Source organism: Danio rerio, chromosome 5, assembly GCF_052040795.2.
Source record: "Danio rerio strain M-AB ecotype USA chromosome 5, GRCz13ab, whole genome shotgun sequence".
Taxonomy (NCBI): domain Eukaryota; kingdom Metazoa; phylum Chordata; class Actinopteri; order Cypriniformes; family Danionidae; genus Danio; species Danio rerio.
Genome location: NC_141025.1, coordinates 46,372,613 through 46,399,899, shown reverse-complemented (window position 1 = coordinate 46,399,899; position 27,287 = coordinate 46,372,613). Strand labels below are relative to the sequence as shown.

General features: G+C 35.3%; 1 protein-coding gene and 1 long non-coding RNA gene across 4 annotated transcripts in view; one reads left to right on the top strand and one right to left on the bottom strand.

Moving 5' to 3' along the window:
- dapk1 (death-associated protein kinase 1) overlaps positions 1 to 24,649 on the bottom strand; it is a 142,439-nt gene extending 117,790 nt beyond the window's left edge. For 2 of the 3 annotated variants that reach the window (XR_015490299.1, XM_087252104.1), the window contains exons 1-2: positions 24,521 to 24,649; positions 23,838 to 23,999 (exon numbers count right to left, since the gene is read on the bottom strand). Coding sequence is in view for 2 of the 3 variants with exons in the window: in XM_087252104.1 (XP_087108230.1) it covers positions 23,838 to 23,899 (62 nt within the window). In the remaining variant the exon portion in view is untranslated. Of the gene's footprint in view, positions 1 to 23,837; positions 24,000 to 24,520 lie in introns of those variants that run through there. The other variant, NM_001099990.3, reaches the window with a different exon arrangement.
- Positions 4,426 to 8,018, top strand: LOC147844346 (uncharacterized). Its single transcript, XR_015491705.1, has 2 exons — positions 4,426 to 6,991; positions 7,056 to 8,018. It is a non-coding gene; the product is annotated as an uncharacterized LOC147844346 (long non-coding RNA).
- Positions 24,650 to 27,287: the final 2,638 nt, after the last annotated feature.

The following is a 27,287-nucleotide window of genomic DNA, read 5'->3' as shown; positions in this document are numbered from 1 at the left end:
AAATTCTATAGTAAATACTAAAAATAAAGTTTTTTTTACTGCTAGTACAAAATGTAAATATATTACAGTAAAGCTACTGTAAAAATTGTCAAACTGTAAAATAAAAAAGTAAAGGGGATTTTACCATAAAAATAATTTAATAAATTTTACTGTTAAAAAAAGTAAATTGTGGTAGGGCCCTGCCACTGTAAAACACAATTACACAATTACACAATTACACAATTATAATTTAATAAATTTTACTGTTAAAAAAAGTAAATTGTGGTAGGGCCCTGCCACTGTAAAACACAATTACAGGTAAGTTACTGTAAAGTGGCAGTTGTGATTACTTGCTGGCAATAGTGCTGTCAGTAAATTACCGCAAAAAATACAATAAAATGTCTAATAGTAAATATCTAGATCATATCACTAGTAAAGTAATGGTTCATGTGTGACTGTGCTGCTACTTTCAAATGAGCTGTTTTTCAACTCTTGTCATCAAACACATGGGCATTCCTAAGCTATAAACTACTAGTATAAAAAAATTAGGAAACTTATATAAACATTGGGCACATTGCTTAAGAAAAAAGCAGCATAGTACAACCTACTTAACATGATTAATCAGCATTGACATCTAACCGGAAAAGTACAAACCACAAACTGACTGATTCTAGAAATGCTGAGTATATGCATTTGTGAAGTACACCCATGTGAAGTCTGTCAGATCAATGGAGTGTTTTAAAAGCAGTGTGAAGATCACAGGCCGTGGGCAAGGCAATCTGACAGCTTTCCAGGAAGCGAAAGCACGGTTTCATCGATAAGTTACATTTAGCAGATCGCTTTAACTCAGGTTTACTCAATATTTTGTTCCCAACTTTGGAGTTTAGACAAATTTGGTGTAAAAAAAAAGCCCAATGACAAAAAAAAAAAAACTAAATATTTAATCTAAACTTACAGTTAATGCTAGCAAATTAAAATCTGAAATCTTGCCATCAACCCACATTTAAAAAGCCTTACATTAGCACATTTAAAATTGGGCATAAAAGTAAATGATGCCTTTTTAATAAAGTCTTCTTTTCTGTAGCTTTGCATTCAAAACACAAAAATCCTCTTTTGGAGTTTTGTTTAGGTCAGAAAATAGCCTGCTGGAAGAATTCTGGCAGAGTCTGAACTGACTTTTCTAGCCTGCTGATCCGATCCGAGTGTAATTAAATACGTCTCGTTTGTGTCATCCCACGCAATTAAATGTGATCTGGTATTTGGAGAGTTTTGAGACAACAACAGAGGCACACTACACAAAACTCTTTGCCCTACTTTCCCAATGTTTCCGCAGCGCTACAGCGGAGTAAATTCATCTGACCAGACGTATCAGTTTCCAAAACACGTCTGGGCTCTGCTTGGTTTCTCATATATGACAATAGTGTTCACACATCTATACATCTAAACATGAGAAATGAGCCCTTTTAGATGGGCATGGTGTGAAATTATAAAATGTGTATGAATCACACACTGGTTCATTAGTGAAAAAATGAATGTGGGTGGACAGTTCAGAGAGAACAGAGCCCACTAATCTTTAGTGCCCAAACCGCACACGTTATGCAATCTCTCTCAGTGCCGTAGTGGCACACAGGAGTAACCAAGGAAACAGAGCTGAGATTGGAGTACGGCTGACACACTCGGAGCAGAGGATATCAGGGCTTTAGAGGAAGATTGTTTGGGTTTGTGTGTATACAATCAGCGGGAGCCAAAAAGCAATTCTACTCAGAGACAGGTAACGTTTAGACTAATGTGTGCCTGTCAGTTCACACACTACATGAAACATATACTGCTAAACATCCACTCTAAAGGCCCCTATATATTCAGAAGGAGGCATGTATTTCATTAGAGATTACAAAATAAATAAATTGAAATACCTGAGCATAGGCATGGGCCGGTATAAGATTCTGACGGTATGATAACCTTGGATAAAAATATCACGGTTTCACAGTATCACAAATATGTTCTTTTTAAATGTCTGGGCAAAAAATGTATGATATTTGGAAAGAATGTACACATCAGGCCAAATAATGAAAATGAACCATTGACTTCAGCTGTCTTCATTTGTTTCAAAAACACTGATTTCTTCACAATTTAAAACAAAATCTTTGGATATTTTTTCTGCTGAAGATACTGTTGTCCTAAAAAAAAAAGAAAAAAAAAAAATCTTACACATACCTTTGGAATGGTATTACAGAAAATGGTGGCGGTTTTAAAACCTTGACTTTTCCAAACCACGGTATACCTTCAGAACGCTTATCGTCCCATGCCTACCTAAGCAGCAGTGTTGTGCTAATTACTAAAAATTAGTAACTAGTTACAGTTAGAAGTTACTTCATCAAAAAAGTAACTCAATTACTTTATCGATTACTTACACCAAAAGCACATTACTGTTTAGAAAAATTGAGTTACTTTTCCAAAGAACATTTTAATGCTCACATTAATGCCCTTATATCGTCACTTCAATGCTGCATGGAGAATACACCGTTGATCAGATTCACAGTTTTAATTCATTTGCATTCTCACAACTAAAACAAAAGACAAACTCAAATAAATAGAGTTAGGGGTGGGGTAGGTGTACGCATTAAAACAGCTTATAGGAAGAGGAGATGGAGCTCAAGCTCCCCCTCATTGGAGCCAAAGTGGTTCTGCAGCAAGCAGTGTCTCATATTTTAGGTTAATGGTTAGATTTGAGAAAATATCTCCTTTTGTGGGCTGAATAAACTTCAGTAAAAGTTTAATTTGCACACAATTATGTTAATATTAATCAAACTAACTGCAAAATAAATGAAAACTAAGGAAATTGTGACATACTGGCAACAAAGTAAACAATAATACAAATTTCTATTATTTGTATTTCTACTTTTCTCTTTAAAAGTCACTGACAGACTTTTAAAAAGAAAAGAAAGAAATGATTTTCATGTCACATAGAACTTCTTGATCATAGGTCTCAAACTTGATTCCTGGAGGGCTGCAGCTCTTGACAGTTTTGCTCCAACCCTAATCAAACACAGCTGATCCCATTAATCAAGGTGTTCAAGACTACTAGAGACTATTAAGCAGGTGTGAGTTGGAGGTAATTGGAGCTAAACTATGCAGAGCTGCGGCCCTCCAGGAATTGAGTTTGAGACCTATGTCTATATAGAAAGTATGTGTAGAATGAGTAAAATTTAGAATATCCACATGATTTCTTTCATGTGGCCTACATTGTCCCTAACATTCACAAATGACTTATTTAAGTGTCCCTCGTATGCACACATTAGAATCTTGTCAGAAGTAGGTCTTTGTAGGTTTTTTTATGAATAATAGGATTTGGGATATACAATTTGGCTTGCACGCGGATATGTAATTTTAGTATATAATGTGGGACTGTACATATTCAGACGCTAGGCATGTTTATATAGGATATCATACCAAAATATATTTTAATACCAAGCAGAATTCAGATTAATACATTATAAAATGTTTTGTAACTCCAAATTAAACTATTACTTCACCTATGAATACAGATTTTGAAGTTAAAATTAATTAAAAATTTTTTTTTTTCAGTTTTATGTGGATGGAGAAATGTAGCTGGAGCAGTTCAGCAGCATGTCAAATATAAAAGTGTGTCTGTCAGCTTTAGACGTGTTACAGTTCGTGTAGACATGGTGTAAGCTTCACCGGTCTTGTTTAATGAAACAAAACTCCTCTGAGGAACTGAAACTGACAGATTGCTTCACGCAGAGAAACAAAAGGGCAACGTCATGCAAAAACTTATTGCCCTTCTCTTTTCTTTGCCTCGATATATTTAATTATATATATTTAAATAAAGATTAAATATATATAGAAAATGAAAAAAGGCCAACACGCTGGCTAAGTTGTTAGCACTGTCACCACACAGAAGAACTGGTTCGAGTCCCGGCTGGGTCAGTTGGCATTTCTGTGTGGAGTTTGCATGTTCTTCCTGTGTTGGTGTTGGGTTTCCTCCACAGCCCAAACACATGCACTATAGGTGAATTATATAAACTATTTGTCGGTAGTGTATTTGTATGAATAAGTGTGTATGGGTGTTTCCAGTACTGGGTTGCAGCTGAAAGGGCATCCGCTGCATAAAATACAGATGAATAAAGGGACTAAGCCCAAAGAAAATGAATGAATGAATATATTGAAAAATAAATAGTATGTACATATTTAATAGAAGTACTCTCAAACTTTGAACGGCTCCGACTCATTTGCAATAACCTACAGTATATCCATTGTAGTTTTATGAGCAAAAAACTTGTGTTGCTGGGAAAACAACCTTATGTGAAATATATTTTAAAGTTGCTCGAAAAACCACCTCCTGTAAGCGTTAAAAACATAATATTACAATATAATAAATGGAATTTTATAATAATTAATTGAATGTTTTTTTTTTTTTTTTTTTTTACTAAATTATTGTTTCCAATAGGTGCATTTTCCAACCTAGGCCCGTTGCAACTACATGCCTCAGCCTACATTTTTGCAAAACTGAACTAAAACTACTGAATAATATTGCCCCGGTTGCATATCACTGCACATTTCAGATGACCAATCCTCTAGAGCATAGGTTTCAAACTCTGTTCCAAAAGAGCCGCAGCTCTGCACAGTTTAGTTCCAACCCTAATAAACACACCTGATCAAACTAATTAAGTCCTTCAGGCTTGTTTGAAACCTACAGGTAAGTGTGTTGGAGCAGGGTTGGAACTAAACTGTGCAGGGCTTCGGCCCTCCAAGAATTGAGTTTGACACCCCTGCTCTAGAGGGTGCCGTTTACATTTTTGTCTGAAATATTGTGTCTTTTGTATCTAAAATACACTTCCCAGGAAACTTTTTGTTGAACATTTCAGATACATGTACTTGTGCGTCCATGAGAAGGCACCTACACCAGAAAACCACTGACCGAAACTAATTTCACTTTCCACAATTCCGCAAGGTAATGAAAACACAGCTTACGTCATTTGACATGTCAATGGAATGCAATTTTGTCCTTTCGAGATTATTTAAAGTCACAAAGCACACATTGTGAGAGGAGGCACTAGTAATAAATGTGGTCACCAAGGTCTGAAGCGAGTCCTCAAAATCCAGTTAAAACTCAAGCACGAATTGAATTTCTAATTTAATCAAAACAGTCTAACCAATCAGGAAATCTGCATTGTCCGATTAATTGGCCTTCTCCAATGAGCATGAAGGACTTCATCTCTTTGTGTCTCACATTCAGTCAATCAGAGCTCGTTTAGGGAAGCGTTGCTAATAGAGGAAGCCCCACAGATGACCGAGTCTAACTGATCGCTACGCCTGGAGAGAGACTGCATAAATGAGTGCTTCCCAATAGCGACCAATGGGAGGAGCCTTGAAGTCTGCTGTGGGCCTTATCTGCCAAATGCCCTACTGCAGACAGAAACTGACATTCACCTGGTTTCACTGTGTATTGCTTACTGTCAAAACATGAGTGTTGAAAGCTCATTCTGCGGCTTAAGTGTTGACATCTCAACAACAACAAAGAAGAAGTAATTCAATTCCTTTCTAAAAGAACAATTTTCAAGACAAAAATATAAAATAATTAAAAACAAGAAAGCTTTGAGGAAAAACTTTGGTTATGTTCATGGCTGGTTTTGCTCCATTGACTTCCATTATAATACAATTTTTGATTGCAAAGCCATGACACCTTAAAATCATGCACTCTTGATTGTCGTTGGATTTCCCTGTTGGGAAAAAGTAAAAGGGGTATTTTTTCACATTATTGGAAGTCAATGGGGCAAAAACACCCATGAACATATTGAAATAGTACATTGGTTTAGTGTGTATTGTTGATCTTTAAAAAAAATTTCAAAGCATTTTTCCAAAATAATTGTCAAAATAAGATTTGTCACCAAAGAAACATTCCATTTGCTGAAACACAGAGAAAATTGTGGCCAAATTATGACTCAAAATCAACCAAGAGTGGATAAAAACTAGGGCTGCACAATATCGCAATGTGCGTATCCATAAGTCACATTGCAAAGATTTGCAATAATCTTAAGTCTGCATTATAGTTAACAAGGAGCTAAGAACTGTATTTAATCACTGTATAATCACAGTATTTATACGAAATTTATACAATTGCTTTCTTACTTAGAAGTTTTATCTTTGCTTTAAATCCAAATATCTACATTTAAAAATGACAAGATTATTTAACTTACCCGACTCACAAATAATTTTGCGAAAAATTCTTAATTTAGCCTTATTTTATCTGGCTTTCAAAACAAAACTGTACTTTAACTTGATCTAAGATGTATTTTTTACATATTTGGATTAGAAACAAGTCAAAAGAAGTAATAAAAACTTTTTTGCATTGCGATTTATTTAATTTCTGTGCCTGAAAACTGTTATGCTGCATTCAGACCAGATGCAGATGAAGCGTCAAGCCTGAGTGATTTACATGTTAAGTAAATGCAAAGATGCAAATTGTCTCCTGTGGCTTGATTCGAGTGAATGAGGCGGCTCGAGTTGGAAAATCTGAACTTCAGCGGACGTTCGTGCTGCATTAACCATCCATGAGCTTGCTTTTGTAGGGGAGTGAATATGACGTAGTGCTATTGTTGGTGTCCCGAGGGAAAAGCCTCTTGCCAACACCGGCAACAGCTCATCAAACTGGACCTGGTTCAATCAGAAGCACCGTTCAAATCCTCCATCATCCAGATTTAACTTCTGGAGGAGTTGATAAACTTACAGAGCTGGGTGCACCTCTGAAAGGATCTAGTGCAGTGGTTCCCAACCTTTTTTTGCCTGAGACCCCGTTTTCCCATGGAAAATGTTGGAAGCCCTCCTCAACAATTAATTATATATTGTATATTGTATTATCGCTCATACAATTTTGCAGTAAGGCTGACAAAAAATGATGTTTTCAAACAAATGGTATGTTTATTACTACATCTATTTATGCACAAATAATAGCCTCATTTAAAATAAAAAATCTAAACATTAGTGGCCATTTGTAACTGAAAAGCATAAGCCTTTGGCCTTTAGATTGGCTCTAGATTAGTTGCCAAATTTTTTAGTAGCCGTGACATCCCTCATCTCATTTTAGGTGTGTGGCAATTTTCCTTGTGTTCAAAAAAGCTCTGGACATTTTGTGGTATTAGGGATAATTGGTCTGCAAATGTCTTATTAATTTGGTCGACCTCATGCATTTTTTTAGCAAGAACTTTGCCACAGATAATACACTGTGGCTGGGTCAGGAAATCTCAAAAAATGGTAAAAAAAAACCCTAGTTTAGGTAACTTAGCATTTCTTAAATGTTTAGAGCTTCCTCCCCTGGGTCCAGTATGATTGGGTCGTTAGTATGAACAGCTAAAGGTGAATCAGTGAGACTTTCTTTTTTTTTGTGGAAGACGAGTTAAAAATTAGTTCATTTTTTTTGGTCGGACATAGCTCGCTGAGGCTCCCTTGTGGGCCGGGACCCCCCTGTTGGGATACACTGATCTGGTGCAGGGATTCTCAACCGGTGGGCCGCGGTCCACTAGCTTAAAATTAACTTAATTATTGTACAATAATTATTTGATTTCATTATTAAAGATGTTTATATAGTAATCATTGGTTCAAAAGCATTTCCAGTTTTCTGTTATTGATTACTTTAGACTCGAACGCACGTGCCTCACATCTGTGACTTGTATAAGAGCCATACAGGTCCATTGATTTACAAACTACGTGTGTTCTCTTTGTTGAACTCTTCAAAATATCAGCATAGTTGTCCAAATTAGTGTTTTATAATGCAAGTGTGAGTGTTTTATAACCCATACAGGAGAATCTAGCGAGACTCGGTGGTGTTTTAGTGAACAGTTGTTCATTACTGTCAGTGAACTCCAATAATATCCTACAACCCCAACCACCTTCAGATCGATGTACTTCAACAGAATTCAACATGTACTTCGGGTAAATTTATTAAAGAAAAGGCCCAAATAATCTGCAGTTGTAAAAAAATAGCTGAATAATTGAGTAGTTTTGAACCTGTGTGTAGTTAATGTGTGTGTGTGTGTGTGTGTGTGTGTGTGTGTGTTTTATTTTCTATATCTATAATTTTTTTTGTTTTTTTATTTCTTATAAAACGCTGTAAAAATAAGATAATAATAGTATAAGCAAAATAAATGTTTTGCTAATAAATGAAGGTTTAAAATAAGCATTTTCTCTAGACAATCAGTTTAAGAAAAAATGTCAGACGTGGGCATTCAAAAAAATTTCAGAAAAGGACGTGGGCCCCGAAGTGAAAAAGGTTGAGAACCCCTGATCTAGTGAACTTAGACATGTGGCCGAATGAATATACACAGTTTTTAAGCCTTCCTTAAAGCACATAAATGCTCCATGTTATGCATTTAGCAATGATGCTACAGTTATCGGGCAGAAAGAAGCCTTGCTTATGATATATAATAGGTGCAAATATGCACCTATTGTGAAGTGAATTTGACACCTGAATGAGTAAAGTGAGTAAACTGAAAATCTTCACAAGTCTATTTATGCATGAATAGTACGATTTATGTGTACATGTCGTGTCTAATGTGAACACAACAGATGACTCTCCAGAAAACTGTCATATAGTGCTACTCAAAACTATCTTGTGAAACTGTATTCATATCACTGAAATATTTAACCGTAGAAAAATAAAATATTGCAATATCAGATTTTTCCAATATTGTCCAGCCCTAATAAAAACACAAGGGTTAAACAAGTTCAAATACTGCAAAAACAAAAGGATAAGCAAAATGATCAACAAGGCAATGACAATGGCTTAAAAGACATGAGGAAAAGCACTTGATATCTGGCACAGGCAGTCTAAATTCCTTTCACGACATCACTTTGCCAGTAGCTTAGCAACAGCATTAACAGTGCTGATGCTCTGAGATCTGTGCGAAGAATTCATAACATGTTCACACACAATTTATTGCTGAATATTAACAAATGTGCCTGAGGAAATGCTGCTTCACAGCTCTTGGTCGAGCCACCTTTCAAAGTACCAAGATTCAGCCACTCAGCTGCAGTTGGTTGCTACTAAGAATCACGATTCAGGAGGGGGATTCCCATTACTTATTGTCATATGCTAAACACACTTGACATTAAATAGCACCATCATGGCAGATGTGCATGATCATTATGGTGACTGCATCATAAAACCAGGCTCTGATGAATGAAGCGTTGGTTATGCATTAATCGACTCTGATTCACTGTAGCAACACATCCTGGACTCTGCAAGGGGTCTCTTGTGTGTTTGAAAACACCGTGGGGTATTAACTTGTGTAAACGGCTGAGATAAAACAGCATTAAATGGAAAAACTTAATTATGCACACAGTGGTGATTGCTCTAGCAGGTTGTTATAAGATAAAAGCCATGATGGATGTTTTCAAAATGTAAACAAGTACAATTAAATGCAAAATTACATCTCTTTCATCTTTCACTCACCCTCATGTCATTCCGAAACCAGCATTAAATATGGTTATCTTCTGGATTTAAGATATTTGTACTCAAAACAGAAATATTCTCCACTAAAACATCTTACCAAAACTCAAAATATGTGTAAAATGATCAACTATTAAAAATGAATCAAGCTTCTCTTCTAAAAAGACCATTTGGGAAAACTGTTCCTTTTGAAGATCCCTTGTTTTCTAGAGTTAATGTGTTTTTTTTTCTAAGCCTAATTAAAGAACAAAATACAAACAAATACAGTAGACAAATCATTTCATTTTAATTTGTCAACTGTGTTTGTATTTTGTTTTGTAATTAGGCTCAGAAAAAAAAAATCAAGTTTTATATTTAATCAGCCTATTATATCGTCACCTTACAATTATAAGGTTCTATCTGACATTTTTGTCAAAATTGAGTTATTGACATTCTTATTAAATGACAACTTATTTACGGGATGTTTTTTATTAGTTGTTTACATTTTAAGACTTTTTTATTTAAAAAAAACAAATGTTTCACACATACTGTTTGCTATGGAAGGGAAAAGCTTTGAAGCTCAATATCTTAAAATCATTCAGCAAATAGAACCTTATAGTATATATATATATATATATATATATATATATATATATATATATATATATATATATATATATATATATATATATATTCTGTGATTAATTAATATACAGTAGTTTGTGTGCAAAAGTTTTGAATTTTTAAGCCTGTTTACAAAAGAGATTTACTGACATAATTTCACTCTAAATCCATTCATGACACCAGTCGAGGGTTTGAAATAACTCATTTTTGTATATGGTTTAATATAACAGAACGAAGAAAATATTCTATTTTAAAGTATTCAATAGAGTGAATTAGCATTACCAATACTCAAAACTCAAACTCTGCCCACCGACCTCGAAAGTTTATTTTTGAATCTGTTGTGTATTTCAGATGTTCTTGAAAAGCTTGACCTGCTTCTTCAGTCTGTTTGATTGTGGTCAAACTCTGCAGGACAGTGGGTATCCAGAAGCAGAGGAATAAACTATTTCAGTGAACACATCTGAACTATTGTCTGTAATATTGTTATTGCAACAAACACCAGAAAGTCATTGAGTTGTGCATCCATATCACAAATCCCTAATATATTTATATGAGCAATATCATGCGAGTAGCATTGTGATATGGGTGTGTATCAGTAGTGGTGGGAAGCGTGCATTGGTGTCCCACCAGTGACGATATACAGCCATATTGCACTGCTACTCTTTCCAAGAGATGGGTTGCGGCTGGAAGGGCATCCGCTGCGTAGAAACTTGCTGGATAAGTTGGCGGTTCATTCCGCTGTGGCGACCCCGGATTGGCAAAGGGACTAAGCCGACAAGAAAATGAATGAATGAATGAATGAATGTACTGCTACTCGTGTGATATTGCATTTATACAACATTTCGACAGCATAATGATGTATATAAAAAAGAAAATCAAACACAAGAGTCTTAAAAGAGTCTTTTGTAAGAGGAACTACTTTCTTCCGCCATTCATTCACATCTGCAGCTGATATCAGAACAGCCGAAACTTGCAACTTTACACTAATTGGCTGATGGTACTACTAAAATGCACACAGTCCCATGTCCTACTGTATATGACTAGTGACTTTCTTTAACTGTATAAAATGTGCAACTTACTCTTGTTGTAGTCTTGTTGTTCTCTAAGTATTTTGTGTGTTTCATTGCAAACTAATTTGCTTGTAAAATAAAACCTTACCAATCTGTGACATCGTGCTCAAGTTGTGCTGGAAAATTAGATCGACCAGCTTGGTTCAGTTTCTGGATCAGATACAACCTCGAATTGATATGAAGCAACATTACCCTTTTATGCTTGAGGAATTTGGTCAATCATGCACTGGACAACTGGCCAATCAGAGCATACCATGCATACCATGTTCTTCAGAATCATTATCACCTTATACCATGTAAACACATTGCATTACAGGAAATAATGCCATTTTTAAAAACATCATATGATCCCTTTAAAGGAATAGTTTACATAAAAAAAAAGAAAATTCAGTCATCACCTACTCTCCCTTCACTTGTTTCCTCACTTAATTTGGTTTCTTTATGCTGTTGAACCAAAAAATAAGATTTTTAAAAAGAATTTTGAAAAGCAGCAGCCACTGACATCCATAGTATTTTCCTACCATGGATGTCAATAGCTGCTGGCTTCAAATATTCTTCAGAGTATCTTATTTTGTGTTCAACAGACTGAAGAATTTCTAGTTTATCTGCTGATAATTTATTTTCTAATGCCAACATTAACAATAAGCATTTGTTGGTTTAAACTGGTAATGTCACTTTAAGTGTCACTTTAAGCTGTATAGGAGTGTCTTAAAAAATATCTAGTAAAATAGTATGTGCTGTCATCATGGCAAAGATAAATAAATTTTATAGAGATGAGTTACTAAAACGATTATATTTAGAAATGTGTTGAAAAAAAATCTTGTCTCTGTTAAACAGAAATTGGGGACAATAATAATTCAGGGGGGCTAATAATTCTGGCTTCAACTGTACATGTTTAAAACACATTACAGACTGATTTAGAAGTATTAATAGGTCAGTCATGATTGTATTTATAAAGATGGAGTCTGCAATTTTAAAAGATTGTTATGTTACATTTACCAACACTTATTAGCAATTTAACACAGATTGTGTTCTGTCAATTAAATGGTTTTATATTGTGGATAATAGCCCTGCTGCCTTATAATACCTATTATGTCAAAATACAGTTAACAACCTCTATACATGTAACACCGATGACTGCAATTTTCCAAGTATTATTAAGTATTAATTGTTATCAGGGTTGACAGTAGTTAAACTTGAAAAACTTCGCTTGTCGCTTTGCCACTATGGCCGTAATGTAAATGAGGCATAAGATCGTGATTAGCCATGAAGGTCATTGGCTTACCACTCTTCAGCAGTGGTGTAAATTAACAAATCACAAACACTCGAAAGACTGTAACTGAGTAGTTTTTCTTAGGAATTGAAATTTACTAGGTGGTTTTAAAAATGTGTACCGGTACGTACGAATTTATATCGGTACGTTTACTCCACTATTTTCCTACAACCGGCAGCCACTACTTTATTTTTTCTTGTCCTTGGGGATTATCTTAGTGCTTGGCATCATTCCTGTGATTCCTGTCCAATCAATTCACACATTGGAAGTAAACCACATCATGCTGAACAACCTCAAGATATGACAAACATCCCAAGTCTCCCGGAAGCAGACTTGCGATATGCATATGCAGGAGACTCCTGGATGCCTGCAAACAAATGATAATCTCCCAGAAATCGCGAGTCTCCCCCTGGTCCTAAAATACATCGCACACTCCTCTTCACTGCATCTCTCCCCACTCTTCAAATTTGTTGCGCCAATATACTTATTGTTTGTATATATATATATATATATATATATATATATATATATATATATATATATATATATATATATATATATATATATATATATATATATATTTTCTGCAAAATACAGGATTAATAATGGCCAACAAAGATGATTTAAGACCACAGAATGGCAATTGCTAACTAGCCTAGCCTTGACCCATTTCACACATGAGCAGTTCTCCTATCTTTTGGTTAAAACATTTATTACACCTCAACAGCCCAAAGAGAAAGAAAAAACACAACAAAAGAAAGGCATTAAAACATGCCATGTTTTGTCAATAACTAACAATGGCTCTTTATTGGCACTGATTAACATGCAATGGTCAGATGTGGCTGGTTTAACCTTTGTACTATCCAGGAAGCCCAGTTAAGAAGTAGTTTCAGATGTCGAGGGGGAATATATTAGGGTCTCCCTAAAAGCTGCATTCACCATGCCAAACAGAAAATGACAGGCAGAAGGGAGAAAAAAAATTCCTCGAACTTTCACTCTTGTCTTACACATGCTTCGCTGGTCAAGGCTAATACTTCACAGCAGGATTGCCTTACAGTGTACCATGAGCCTCCCGGTACGCTCGCTCACAAATGCTCTTGATCTCATACACATTCTCACACTCTCACCCCCACAGATCTCATTAGGCTTCACAAGAGACACCCAAACTTCACCCACTGAACGCACACAGACAGGTTCGTTTCTGTGCTACAGCACTCTGAAGGACATTATGTGTGCATAGACACCCACGTCAGTAAATACGGTACTTTCTGCAGCATAATACTAGAGGTTTAGAATCACATCCAAGATAGAAAATTAGCATACATGGCCAATAAAATGTCTTGTATAGGTCTTTTTTACAAAACAACCAAACAAACATATTCATTATTACAATTTTATTATTATTATGATTATTATTATTGGAAAATTATACTAATTACCTTATTATTATTTTTTTAATGTATTAAGATAAGATTATTATTATTACAATTATTATTGCAATTATTATTGGAAAATTATACCAATTACCTTATTATTATTATTATTTAAATTTATTAAGATAAGATTATTGTTATTACAATTATTATTATTGCAATTGTTATTGGAAAATTATACCAATTACCTTATTATTATTATTATTTAAATTTATTAAGATTATTATTATTATTACTACAATTATTATTATTGTTTGCTAAAAATATTAAACAGAAATATAATTTTGCTACTTGAAAAAAAAAATCAACATTAAATTATTAGATTTTTTTTTTTTTCATTTTAACAAAATTTTATAATGTATTTATATAGATGTTATTTGTTTAAAAAGACCAATGTCCCTTTAAGGCAAGTCATTTCACTCGGCGGCCATCTTTGAAACGCCTCTTGTGCAAAATGCTCGAGATGGGGAAACATCAAATTCTCCAAAACTGTTTGCCAAACTTACGATTACAATACTTATTTGGAATCACCAATAAAATTAAACAACAACTGTCTCATAAGTTTCCTTTCTAAAGTCGTCCTTCCTCCAGCGTGCAAAAACAACTCCAATACTGATTCAGGAGTTTAAAACGTTTCAATTCAGCATTTGATTTTGCCGCAACTGACAGTCTCGCGTGCACGTGTCGCTAGGAGTGCACACGCTAATGGCGGATATGCGTGACCAGAGATGCGCAAAAGCCCAAATCTGCATTTGTTGACTGACAGTTTGAGTTCCTTATCGGAATTATGAGAGTTGTCGGTCCGACTCTATTTCATTGGATAAACATTTTTTAGTTTTATGCCTTACCCAGAATATAAAAATACATATAAATACATTTAAATCATTTACTGTAATCATTACTATTAGACTGTGAAGAGACTTTCAACCAGCACAACAAAAAACATTCTGAAGACAATCACCTACTGCACCTTTAAATATAAAAAAATGAAGTAAAATTTGTTGTTAGGCCAAACTCTGGTCACATCTCCAAAACACCAGCAGCACCCTCTGACACATTTCACAGGGGCACAAATATAGGTCAACAACAAACAACGTGCATATTCTGCATATAATTACATGGGTGGGGAAATTGGTAAATGACCCTTCTCAAATTTCTGCCTGGGATCTCAACTTTTTGGAGGAATCTCATTAGCATCACGGCCTGCTTAACAAGTTCTCTAGAGCACACTCTTCAAAAAGACACAGTCAGAAGAACTGCCTCTTGAAGCGACAGCGAGATCCAGCAAAACACTGTTCCTCCCCTTTCACACACACAGCCAGAGAAAACAGACACAAAGGGGAACCAATTAGTGGCAGGACAGAGCAGGAGCAGCCAAGCCTGTAGTTGCTCTAAGAGACTTAATGCAATAGAGGAACACAGATATCATTACTGAGTGAAATGTAAAATGAGAAGAGTATTCATCTGTGCTTTAAGCATTAGCACAAAAGCTCTTGCTTATCTTTTGAGAGCAGGTAGAAATGATTCATACTGAAAGATACAGACAGACAGAGCGACTCTCAGACCATTTAAAAGTTGAGATGTTTTATGTACTTTGAATATGGTAAAGCACTTTGAATAAAGATTTGGAATGAAGATTTTGGAACAATGGAACTTAAAGGGCACCTATGATGAAAATCATCTTTTGTAAGCTGTATGGACAGAACTGTGTGCAGGTCAGGGCTTGACATTAACACCTGCTAAGCCACCAAATGCGGGTAAGATTTCAGCCGCGGCGGGTAAGACAGATACTCCCACTAGCCACTTTGGCTGGTTGAAAATTATTTTCCTGGATAACGATTATTAAAAGCAGGGTTCGACAATAAGGATGGTCCAATATGCATGCAAATGCGATCCTAGAATTGAGAAGCAACACAACTGAAAAAATAAAATTTTATTTATTTAATTAATTTATTTAAAACAAAAAATAATTGCATTCGCGCAAGCAATAGAAAGCAGGTGAATACCGAACGGATGAGGTGATGTGCGCTACTGTTTAAAACGCGTACACGCTCCCATCTCCTTGCATGAAGCAACTGTGTCTAGAAACACAACTGATGTGATCGGTTCTCTCTCAAATAGACTAGACAAAAAGTGATGAACATGCACCCACAGTCTTGCTGCTTCCAAGAGTTCCAGATTTGTCTTTTTGTAAGCAGCAGCGGTTGCTTTCACTTTAATCATTCTTTGAACAGATTATGTATGGGACTAATGTTAACCATGTGTGTGTGATCATCCTTTCATTATAACACGGTATGTTTTTACCTGCTTTCTTTTGCCTTAATACGGTTTAATTTTTTTTTTTTTTTACAAAAACATTGCTTTAATGGGAGATTAACTCCCCATTTAGCCAGGACAGATTACTGTGCATATGTTTTGTTAAATATAAATCATAGTATACAGCTATATTTGCTTTTTTTGACACCTTTAAAACCTGTGGCTAAGAAATAATTAATTGTTTATGCTTGGTGTGGTCAGAGATAATGAAAATTATGTGAAATAAAAAATAATTGTAATACTATAAAACCATGACCATTTGCTCATGCACACTGAGCAAGACATGACACACAAAAAGTTAAATGAATGAGGAGGCATGTGAAGATGAAATCTATATCAAGTAATTTTAGCATGTCAAAGTCATATTTATGTGTATAAAATATATTTTCTCAACAACAAAATTGTAGCTAGTGAAAATAGCAAGTAGCTAGTAATGTTGGAAAACTACTAGTCACGGTGGCTGGTGATCAAGAAAGTTAATGTCAAGCCCTGGTGCAGGTATAGTGTGTCCACACTCATATTGAAGCGATACAAACACAAGTCTCTCTTTTTTAAAAAAAATTTACTCATGTTAAAATAGGATCCAAATCCCTCCCATTTTGAGGCCCACCACAATGTGACATAGGAGTGTGGTTTCCCCACCCAATGAATTGATTGACAGCTGCGTATTAGCATGCTTCCTAGTAACGCATATAATCATATAAACAAGATAGGATATGTGCAAAGCAACTTGAATTAAAAGATCTGTTCAGCTCTCTGTAATCATCAATCATCATCAAATGTGGCAAAGAATGAGTTTTACAACTTTAAAATGTTTTTAAAACAGTGCATGTTTGTAATCAATTGCATGTTTAATGCAATTATAATGGAAGACGCTTCAATCCCAGTTTGTGGACGTTAAATCAGGCTTATTTTGTACATTAACTTAATGGACATTCAAATTGCAATAGATAATAACGTGTAACCTGTCACACTTGCCATGCAAAAAAAGTGCATAGTTAAACGCACAGGCTGTGTCTATTGTGTGTTTGTGTCTGTGTGTGTGTGCGTAAACTTTGTAACAACATTGTGTTTGACTCATTGAAAGGCTTGAGTAAACTCCACAACAAGTACATCAAATAAGCATTGGGAAGGTTCTTACTGTAGTACTTCTCACAAATGTTACGTGAGATCTGCTTCCTCGTGTCTGTCACTGTGCTGTTTATCTGATGCAGCCAGAGATTGAGGCACACTCTGACAGGCACATGGAAACGGTGGGCAGGGATAACTAGCATTAAAGGCACAGGTAACAAAAACAGCTACATTGTGTTCAGAGCAGAAAATTTCAATATTCTAAAAAGGTATAATAAATAATCTGATGGGTGTTAAGCTGACACTTCTCACATTCTGGAGACACAAAATACCTTAAATTTTGAAAAATAGTTATTCTTTTTATTTTTATTTTTTTTTAAGTTTTGGTAATCTTCAATTAAAGTCCATCTGAATCTTTGTTGACACTAGTTTGACAGCTTCAGCCACAATATTTTAAACCCCTCTTAAAGTTAAGGCCACAGTGTACTTCTGAGAACTGAAATAAAGTTATTTTGAACATAATCAGGCCAAAATGAAGTTATTTTTGAGTTTCTAAGTGAAACTCTTTCATTCATTCATTCATTTTCTTTTCAGCTTATTCCCTTTATTAATCTGGGGTCACCACAGAGGAATGAACCGCCAACTTATCCAGCACGTGTTTTATGCAGCGGATGCCCTTCCAGCTGCAACCCATCTCTGGAAAACCTCCACATGCACTCATACACACTCAAACATTACAGACCCCATTCACCTGACGGATGTCTTTTGACTGTGGGGGAAACCAAAGCACCTGGAGGAAACCCATGTGAACGCAGGGAGAACATACAAACTCCACACAGAAATGCCAATTGACCCAGCCGAGGCTCGAACCAGCGACCTTTTTGCTGTGAGGCAACAGCACTACCTACAGCGTTCCTGCGTCGCCTCTAATAAAGACTGTGAGTTCAAAGTAAGACAGCGGAGAAACATGCAGTACAACAACACTGAATTAGCAACATGAATACACTCGAGTAGCAGCAATGTTATAGATGGATCTGCACCTGTACATTTGCTCATGGAAAGAAAAAGAGTTTCCCACACCAGGGGGAACATGTTGTTTTAATTAAACTAAAGGATAGACAGCTAATAATAAAAATGTAGGCCTCTGTTTTGTGTTGCTTGTCTGCTTCATTGAAGTAATCATACAAGCCTGAAGGTGTATATTTACATGCTTGTTTATCAGCATCTAAGAGGGTTAAATAAGTCTGTATAAAAAGGTATACTGCACGCGATTGTACACATATTAGGGGAGAATGATTTTGTAAAGGTTATTTTCATGTGCATTTTGTCAGTAAAGCTGGTCCTAGTTAATCAGCATTTATTACAGTCATAGTTTACTGTCAATCTAAACAATATTGTGTTCTTAATGGCAATCGCAGATTAGACAGCTGCTTGCATAGCTTTTCTGTGAACTATTGCTCTGTGTTGATAATGCTGAATGCAAGTGAAAGTACAACATTTAATAACATGTCTTACTCCAAATTCATTTATAACTTCAATTGAGTTCTTTAAATAAATCCTTTAGTGAGATGAATCCATAGTCATGTGACTAAATAGTCACACTAAATAGTCAAAAGGCAAAATTGTTGTATTATTTAGTTTATTATTTCATGGAACAATACAATATGTTTTGCCTGTATAAAGAATGTTTCTTTATTTGTTTTGGACAAGAAACAAGACAAAAAAAATTTAAGTAAGAAAAGCATTTTTTTTGCAGCGAGTTAACATTAGTAGCGTTAATCCTTGAACAGCAGTGTGAGTCACAGCCCTTGCTTTAAACTTAGCTAACAGACAAGTGCACCTTAAACTTTGAGGAGGACCACCCGGAAACGTTCCCATCTGAATAAAAGAAAAAATCTTCTCACTTAAGAGCTTCGCTAGGCCGAAGTCTCATAAGCCCTATGAAGAGAGCTGTGTGTTTAACCTTACAGCTCAACCAAGTAGCACACGAGCACAGAGTTTTTTAATGCTTCAGTGCTGGGGGTTCACTTAACCATTCTGATGAGGCATCAAAGCTAAGCCCTGAATAATAGTGAGGAAAGTTAAGAAATTAATGGCTGATTCGAATGGTGTTCTTGGTCCAGATATGCAGGTTTTGTTCAGCTGTGGGGGTAAAGGGCTATTTTTGTTGTGTACAATGCAATGGGGGATTTAAAATGCTGATGGGCTTCAATAATTGGTGGTTCCTTTGTTTTTTTTTAAATTTCAGACAATGTTGTGTATGCAGGGTTATCGACGCTCTAACAGCTGTAATCCATTCACTGCTTAAGTCCATGGCATCACCCAACTCATCAGTAGTCATGAATTGGTCATGGTGAGACCATAATATTCAAATGTTTTGTCTTCAATACTATTCAAATAATTTTGAATATGTAAAACGTCACATCGCACTTGTGAATAAACTTCAAAGTGAGCATAAATGCACATTACTCATCTTAAATATGACAATTATTTAAAGCATTAAACATTTAAATGACAAAGATTACTAATAAATACAGGGTCATGCATATTTAACTAGTTAAAACACGTGCAGTCAAATAAACCTACCCAGACTCGAACATAAAATCAATCCTAGTGAATATACAAATGAACTAACAGTATTTTATAAATAACCAACCTCAGCTGTGATTCTTGTAAGAAACACGAATAATGTTGTTTCATACTTCTCTATTTAACTCAGCTCAAGTAATCGAGTCAGCATTGCAGTCGCTGAGACAATTATGCAATCAGAAGGACTGACAGATGCCATCATTCCTCAGGAGCCAGTGACAAGAACATCTTTAACATTTGCTTCAAAGTCCCATCAGCACGATTGCACATTATGCAACCAATTTCACAGATGCATCGGCATGCTATAGACCGTTACGTGAGCACCAAGACATAAAATATTTCACTTAAATACAAAAGAGCCCGATTTCCCACAACCCACACAAGGAGCAGACTCATCCCTATGTGCGGGGTGATTTATCGCCCACTCACGCAGCAGTCAATGGGAATCCGAGAAACTGCATTCTCATGAAAACAGTTCAAAAGAACATCCATCTGCTGACCATCAATGATGAAATGATACACAAAATATTACACAGCTGATATTTCAAAAGTTGAAAGACCAGCACAAACTCCCTGCATTAAGAAGGCCTGATACACTGTTCATGTACTACTTGTGTTTTACTGCCAATGTGAAGAGCATATAATGAAACTTTCCTGACTTCCTATGGTTGTATATAAGCCTGTATACCAATAGATTTCAATAGCTATGATTCCATCCACCTATTTTGTGTGCATTTTGGATACACGCATAAAAAAAAAAACAGTTGATGAAAAACCCATGATGCGCATAACCAAGTAGGATAAACATTTATTTTATAAGAAAAGATGCGCATAACCTATGACGGAGACACTTTTACCAAACAAATTCCAGAATTGGCATGAAAAAAAGTCATGCGTTTTTGTTATAAGAGATCATGTGATGATAAAATTATGTGTGAATGGATTAACCAGCAGGCTGAGCAGTTTATTAAACATTGTATATGTTTTTTTATGAGCATTTTAAAAATGTATGTGCATCTTGAATGATCGACTAAGCATTTTTATGCAATATTGCAAAATGCAAATAAAAATAGGTGAATGGAAACAAAGTTCCTGTTAAGGCAGTTGTAAACCATGATTACATAATTAAATATTCATGTAAACATCACTCTCAGCACCATGCACAGCATCTGGATGTTTGTTACAAGATTATTGTTGCAAAGTTGCTTACATTTTTACATTAATTTACAAAGCACATTAAAGAAGTTGGCTGTGAATATATTGGGGCACCGAATCACATTTACTTTCTTGTACATTACATGTACAATCGTTAGCAGCAAGGTTAAAATAGTTTTAGATTTTTAATTAGTTTTAGTTTTCATTTCATTTTAACTTTTTGTTTTCGAATTCGGTTTGTTTTAATTAGTTTTTAGAGCCAGATTTACTAGTTTTTATATTTTGAAATTGCTTAGTTTTAGTTTAGTTTTTATTAGGTGCAAGATTCAAAATAATCAGAATAAATAGTATATACTAAAAACTCAACCAAAGATAGGCTACTTTATTGACACAAGGACACTACCACTACCATTTACCCATCCTCAAATTCAAATACAACAGCCCACTAGATAGCTGCTTCTGAGGTTAGATACACAGTAGTGATGGGAAGTTCAGATCTTTAAAGTGAACCAGATCTTTTGTGACAATCTACTGCAGGGGTTCCAAACTCGGTCCTAGATGGTCGCTGTCCTGCCGAGTTTAACTCCAACTTGCTTCAACACACCTGCCAGGAAGTTTCTAGTATATTAAGTAAGAGCTTGATTAGCTGCTTCAGGTGTGTTTGATTAGGGTTGGAGCTAAACTCTCCAGGTCACTGGTCCTCCAAGACTGAGTTTGGACACCCCTGATCTACTGGTTTGGATTTAACATATCAAAAAAAATGTGGTCAGCAATCATAATTTCCACCAGTTAAAACATCACCATAATCTGAAAAGTTTCTTACAATTATGCTTTGCAACCCAACTGAAGCATGTTTCACTTATTTAAATTCCATTATGACTTTATGTTATGAAATTATAATATTGTTAAAAGTTTTGCCAGATCCTCTCATTTAAGCCCTTGGTTTACTTGCGCTGCAGTTGATCAAGTTTAGTTCAGTCACAGCAGGCTGTCATGCACAATGTGTTTGGTTCACTGAATCACACATGCGCAGTATTATCAGTTCACCAGTTCTCAAATCCGATGTCGGCGTACTGTTCTAATAACTGAATAACTCAGTATATATAGGTTTATTTCCAGTCAGACAAGATGTCAGGCAAGTTAAAAATAAGTTGTTTGTGGATAAGTGCTTAACGTTATTGGAGACGCAAATTGTTTCAAATAATTCAGCTTGATGTAGTGAAATAGCTCAACCGGTTCACTTAGAAGATCCTGTTTAACAGAACGATTTGTTCATGGTCGCATTTACTAATACAGAAACAAAACCTATTATTGAGCACAAATGTGTTAAATTAATACTTTGAAGTGTCTGCTCGGGTCGTATTTAATGCAGTAACTGTTTTTTTTTTAGTGAGAGCAACAACGAGGATGACCAGCTTGATCTAGCCAATGGCATGAGTATTACAGACTCTGAGGTGCCATACGGGTTAAACATCTGGCAGCGCAAAGTAAATAGATTTACTTCTAAAAGACTTACAGTATGTATTAAATACATTTACAAAGACAAAAACAAAAGACATTTTTGCTATAAGTTTAGTTTGTTTTGTATGTAAGCAATACAGTTTCAGTTAGTTCTAGTTTTTTTTTTTTTTAAAACTTGTTTTTATTTTTATTTCAGTCAACAAAAATGTTTTTTCAATCCTAGTGTTTATTTTTTGTTAGTTTTTTTTATAACTATACCTTGGTAAGCACCAGCAATAAGATGCAGTTAACTTAAAGGCCACAGGTGCCACAAATAACAAGTATTTTTGAATTCTACATAATAGCACTTTTTTATGCAGTAAATAAAATGTGTATAGCAATGGCCAATAGTCTTTTAAAAACAAACAAACACGTAAAAACCTGTGGATTTATTGTAAAAACATCTAATCAACTTGCAGCTTTAAAATCAATTGCTTGATCATCTGAACTATTGACCTTCATTTGGTCTTGTGTCTTCCCATGAAATCAATATACAATTTGGAAATGGTAAGATTCAAAACTTCACATAAGCTTGCATTTCCGGTCTTTAGTCTTCAAATGAATGGGAATGCATGGAATAAAAATGATGGCCCCCAATTAATGCAAACGGAGTCACGATACTCTATAAAATAAAATTAGTCCCTGACTGGATGTCTTTAACAGCCAAATTGTGAAGTAAAATGCAATTGTCGTTGAGTCGCAGCATAGCAGACTAACTCAATTTATCTTGATCAGTCTGTCAAGTGAGGTTCCCAGAAGAGAAATCTACACACTGGACCTTCACAGCCATCTGAACCCTATTAATCAATAAATGCCACTAAGGATCGTTACAACTTGGAATGTATGAACATCTGTCTAGAGTGACAACCAGTAATTCATGACTACATGAGGCTTGAGACCCCTAAAATGAGTTGAGAACACCCTGGCAAAAACCTCAGAATATCATGAAACATTTGTAACCGTACAGCTTTCCCCTGAGGGATGCAAGCATCACCCTGCATCTTAAAGCTGTCCCGTCTATACTGACTGAACCACATTAGATGGAGTATTCAATGATTCACTTACAACATATGGTTTCATGAACATCAGTGAAACATTATATTCCACAATAGGTTCTTCATGTTATTAAAATGTCCCACACTGTTAGACATTAATAACAGTTCACGGAGAGGTTCTTATATAAAATACGTCTCTCATACAGTCTCACAATGAATCCCCCAAATTTGGAACCTTTATTTGTATGAGTGCATGAAGTTAAATGAGAATACCATGGCTCTTGCAGATATGTACATGTAGCCTAAATAATTCATCCAAAACACTCAACTGCATTAAATAAAATGTCACCTTACGCCCAAAAACCTGGTATGAAACCCATCACGTACCTCCCGAGTTCTCCTCCAATCTCATAATAATCCTCCACATTCTCCTGGTTGAACACGGTCATGGTGCTCCTGGGCGCTTCCAGCTCTCCGGGATTCCCAAAATCAGCAGCCCATCTCTGTCAACCTAATGACAGTTTGCGGCGAACCCCTCTCATATTCGCTCTGCGTAGAGAGAAAGAGAGAGAGAGAGATGCGCGTGAGGAAAACGCGCGTGTCGTGCGTAAAAACGCTCAGTGTCTTCTCGACTCGTGTAAAAACCTTTTCTCCGCCCCTTACCACACTCGCCGCATGTGAAACACTGTTTGTGTACAGCTTTAACCGGTGGGTGGAAACTAGTCAACCCCGCTTGGGAGAAGGTAACAGTGGTTTTGTTAAAAGGCGTCTACGGCGTTGCCAAGTGAACAGCGCTGCTTGATGTGTGTGAAAAAACTGATCGTGACCAAAACCCTTGTGTCCACTCACCCTGGCCATAATACAGAAAAGATCGCCGAATCGCACGGAGGCGGTTGACACCTCGCGTAAAGTACCAATGCTTCATTAAAACTACGCCTTCTCTTGTGGGTTCATGTCGTTAGAGAAACCCAGCGTATTCCTTCATTGATCACACGGTCTAAACAGAGCAAAGCGTGCTCTTACCGGTTACTCGCTTTGTACTTCGACAAAAGCGAATAAAAGTAGCATACCTTTATTTATCCATCGTTGTCAGTCCCCAGGCAGCAGGTACCGGCAGGTGTGAAGCGATAAAATAGCATACCCTTCACGCGAGACATGGAAGTGTTGTGTTGCAGGAAATGGGAGGATTGTAACAATGTAGATGGTGCGGGGCTGAAGGTAATAAGAGCGCCAAGCGTCCACCTGAAGGGGCGCTGTGGAGCGCATGCATAATATCATCAGAACAGTCCATAAAATTCAATTCAATTCAATTCAATTCAATTCAATTCAAATCTATCTATCTATCTATCTATCTATCTATCTATCTATCTATCTATCTATCTATCTATCTATCTATCTATCTATCTATCTATCTATCTATCCATCCATCCATCCATCCATCCATCCATCCATCCATCCATCCATCCATCCATCCATCCATCCATCCATCCATCCATCCATCCATCTATCTTGACAATCTTGTGATTTTATTTTCTCATAGGTTTTATCATGGCGAAAAAAAATGTGGACAGTTTTGAAGTAAAGTTACAATAATAATAACATTCCTGATTATAGGTCTGTTTATGTCTGTCTGTGATTTTTAAATGTATAGACTATATCTTTCTTTTCTAATTTTTTATTACAATTAAAATTTATTATTATTATTATTTATTAACTATGTCTTCACTGTTTGTTCTTTCTGTACTCGAATCTCACAAGACAAATTCAATCCAATCAATCAATCAATCAATCAATCAATCAATCAATCAATCAATCAATCAATCAATCAATCAATCAAATCCTGTCCGACTGTCATTTTTTAATCAACAGTGTAAATTTTAAAGAGATGGTTTACCCAAAAACTGAAAATTCTGTCCACTGTCCTTATAACAAGCTACATGGAATTTGTTTTTCCAACTATGGATGTCAGTAGTTGCATGTTTCTAACATTTTTCTTAACAACTTCTTTTGTGTACAAAAGAAAAAGAAACTCATAAAGGTGTGAAATCACTTAATGGTGAGTAAATAGTTTATACATTTAACAAAATACATACAATACATTTTCATTCAAGGGTGAACTTTTCCTTTAACATGACCCCACACTCTTAGGTAGAGAATGGCCAGTTGTAAAAATATGTTTATAGAGTAATGTATAGACTAGAGATGCCCAAACTAGGGGCCTCGGGCTAAAGCTGGCCAATGGTAACCTTTGATTTGGCCTGGCATCCCATCTGAGAAGAGAGGGAGAATGATAAGGGTTGGTTTGCTGATTTGTTGCATTAATAAGCTATAAAAAGCTAACTGAAATTAAATGTTTCAATTCAAATGGGGTCATTTAATCAAATTTAGTTGAAAATGTACATACTGTCACCCAATGGATAGAGGACTTTGGTCATCAAATCAAGGCAAAGGCAGGTTCTGCTTGACAAGTGTATTCAGCATTGAACTTCACTGTGTTATAAAAAAGGTTGTTTATGTTTTAATTGCAATGGGTTATCAAAAAGTTATGCTGCATTAGTTAATAGGATAAAAAGTCTTGTTTTCTATTTATTTTTACATTTTATGAAATAAATTAAGAAATTACTCACGGCAACTTTAATGTAAAAAATGTTTTTTTCTTTTGCCCACAGCTGTGATATTTTGTTTTTGGCCCCTCATACAAAAATGTTTGGGCACCCTTGGTATAGACTGTATTTTATATAGCCAGTATTTTGAAATAGAATACTATTTTTAGCACTAATAAAGACTATAGTGTCTCATGAGAAGCTTTGTTTGGAAATTATCCAAATGTATAAAAACTTAACATGCAATTTTTTTTGTATTATATCTAAATTATATATTGTAAGATTTTGTACAATAAATGAGACTTTCCTTACAAATTGATTATGATACACTTACCCCATCTACTGGTAAAGAAATACATTGCAGGTGTTGGACATGCATGGATAGGTGTTTTCCATGCAACAGAGGCTTTACTGCAGAGGTGCCTAAAGTAGGACCAGTGATTTGGCCTACCACCACATCTAAAAGGAGTGAGACAGATGAAGGGGGTTTTGTCAAATGCATTTAACATAGAGATCGTCATTTCTAATTTGGCGTAAACTTTTTTTTGTGTTTTATTGCTGAGCTCCAAAAAAAAAGATTAAATGCTTCAATTAAATGTTGTAAATTAATCTGATAAAAAATTAAATACTGTCACTCAGACAGCAAATCAAGGCAACAACTAGTGTAATTCTGTTATAATTAGATTGTCTTGTTTTTACTGTAATAAGTTATTATAAAATGTTAAAAACATACTGTATTAGTAAATATAAAGCAATGTTTTCTAGTAATTTTTAAACATAATAAAAAAATAAGGAAATTATTATTATTTACCTTCGGCCTACAAGCCTAAATAATGATATTTGGCCCTTCATAAGAAAAACACTCCTGCTTTACAGTAAATGAATGAATGATTAAAGATTGATTAAATGAACGTACATGAGTGAATAATAAATAAAAAAATACAACTTTTTAACATATAAAACATTTCTGCTAACATATATTATACGTAATTATGTATATTTGTATAACAATAACACAGATATAACCAATAGGCATGGCCTGGTATAAGTTTCTAATGGTATGATAACCTTTGATAAAAATATCACAGTTTGATGGTATCACTGTGTTTACTGCTGTAAAATAAGTTTTTTCAAAGGTCAGTAAAAAACAACAACTTTTTCCCCATTTAACACAATATATTACAATTTAGGAAACATTTATAGTATGTTGGAACAGTAAACATGTCAGGCTACA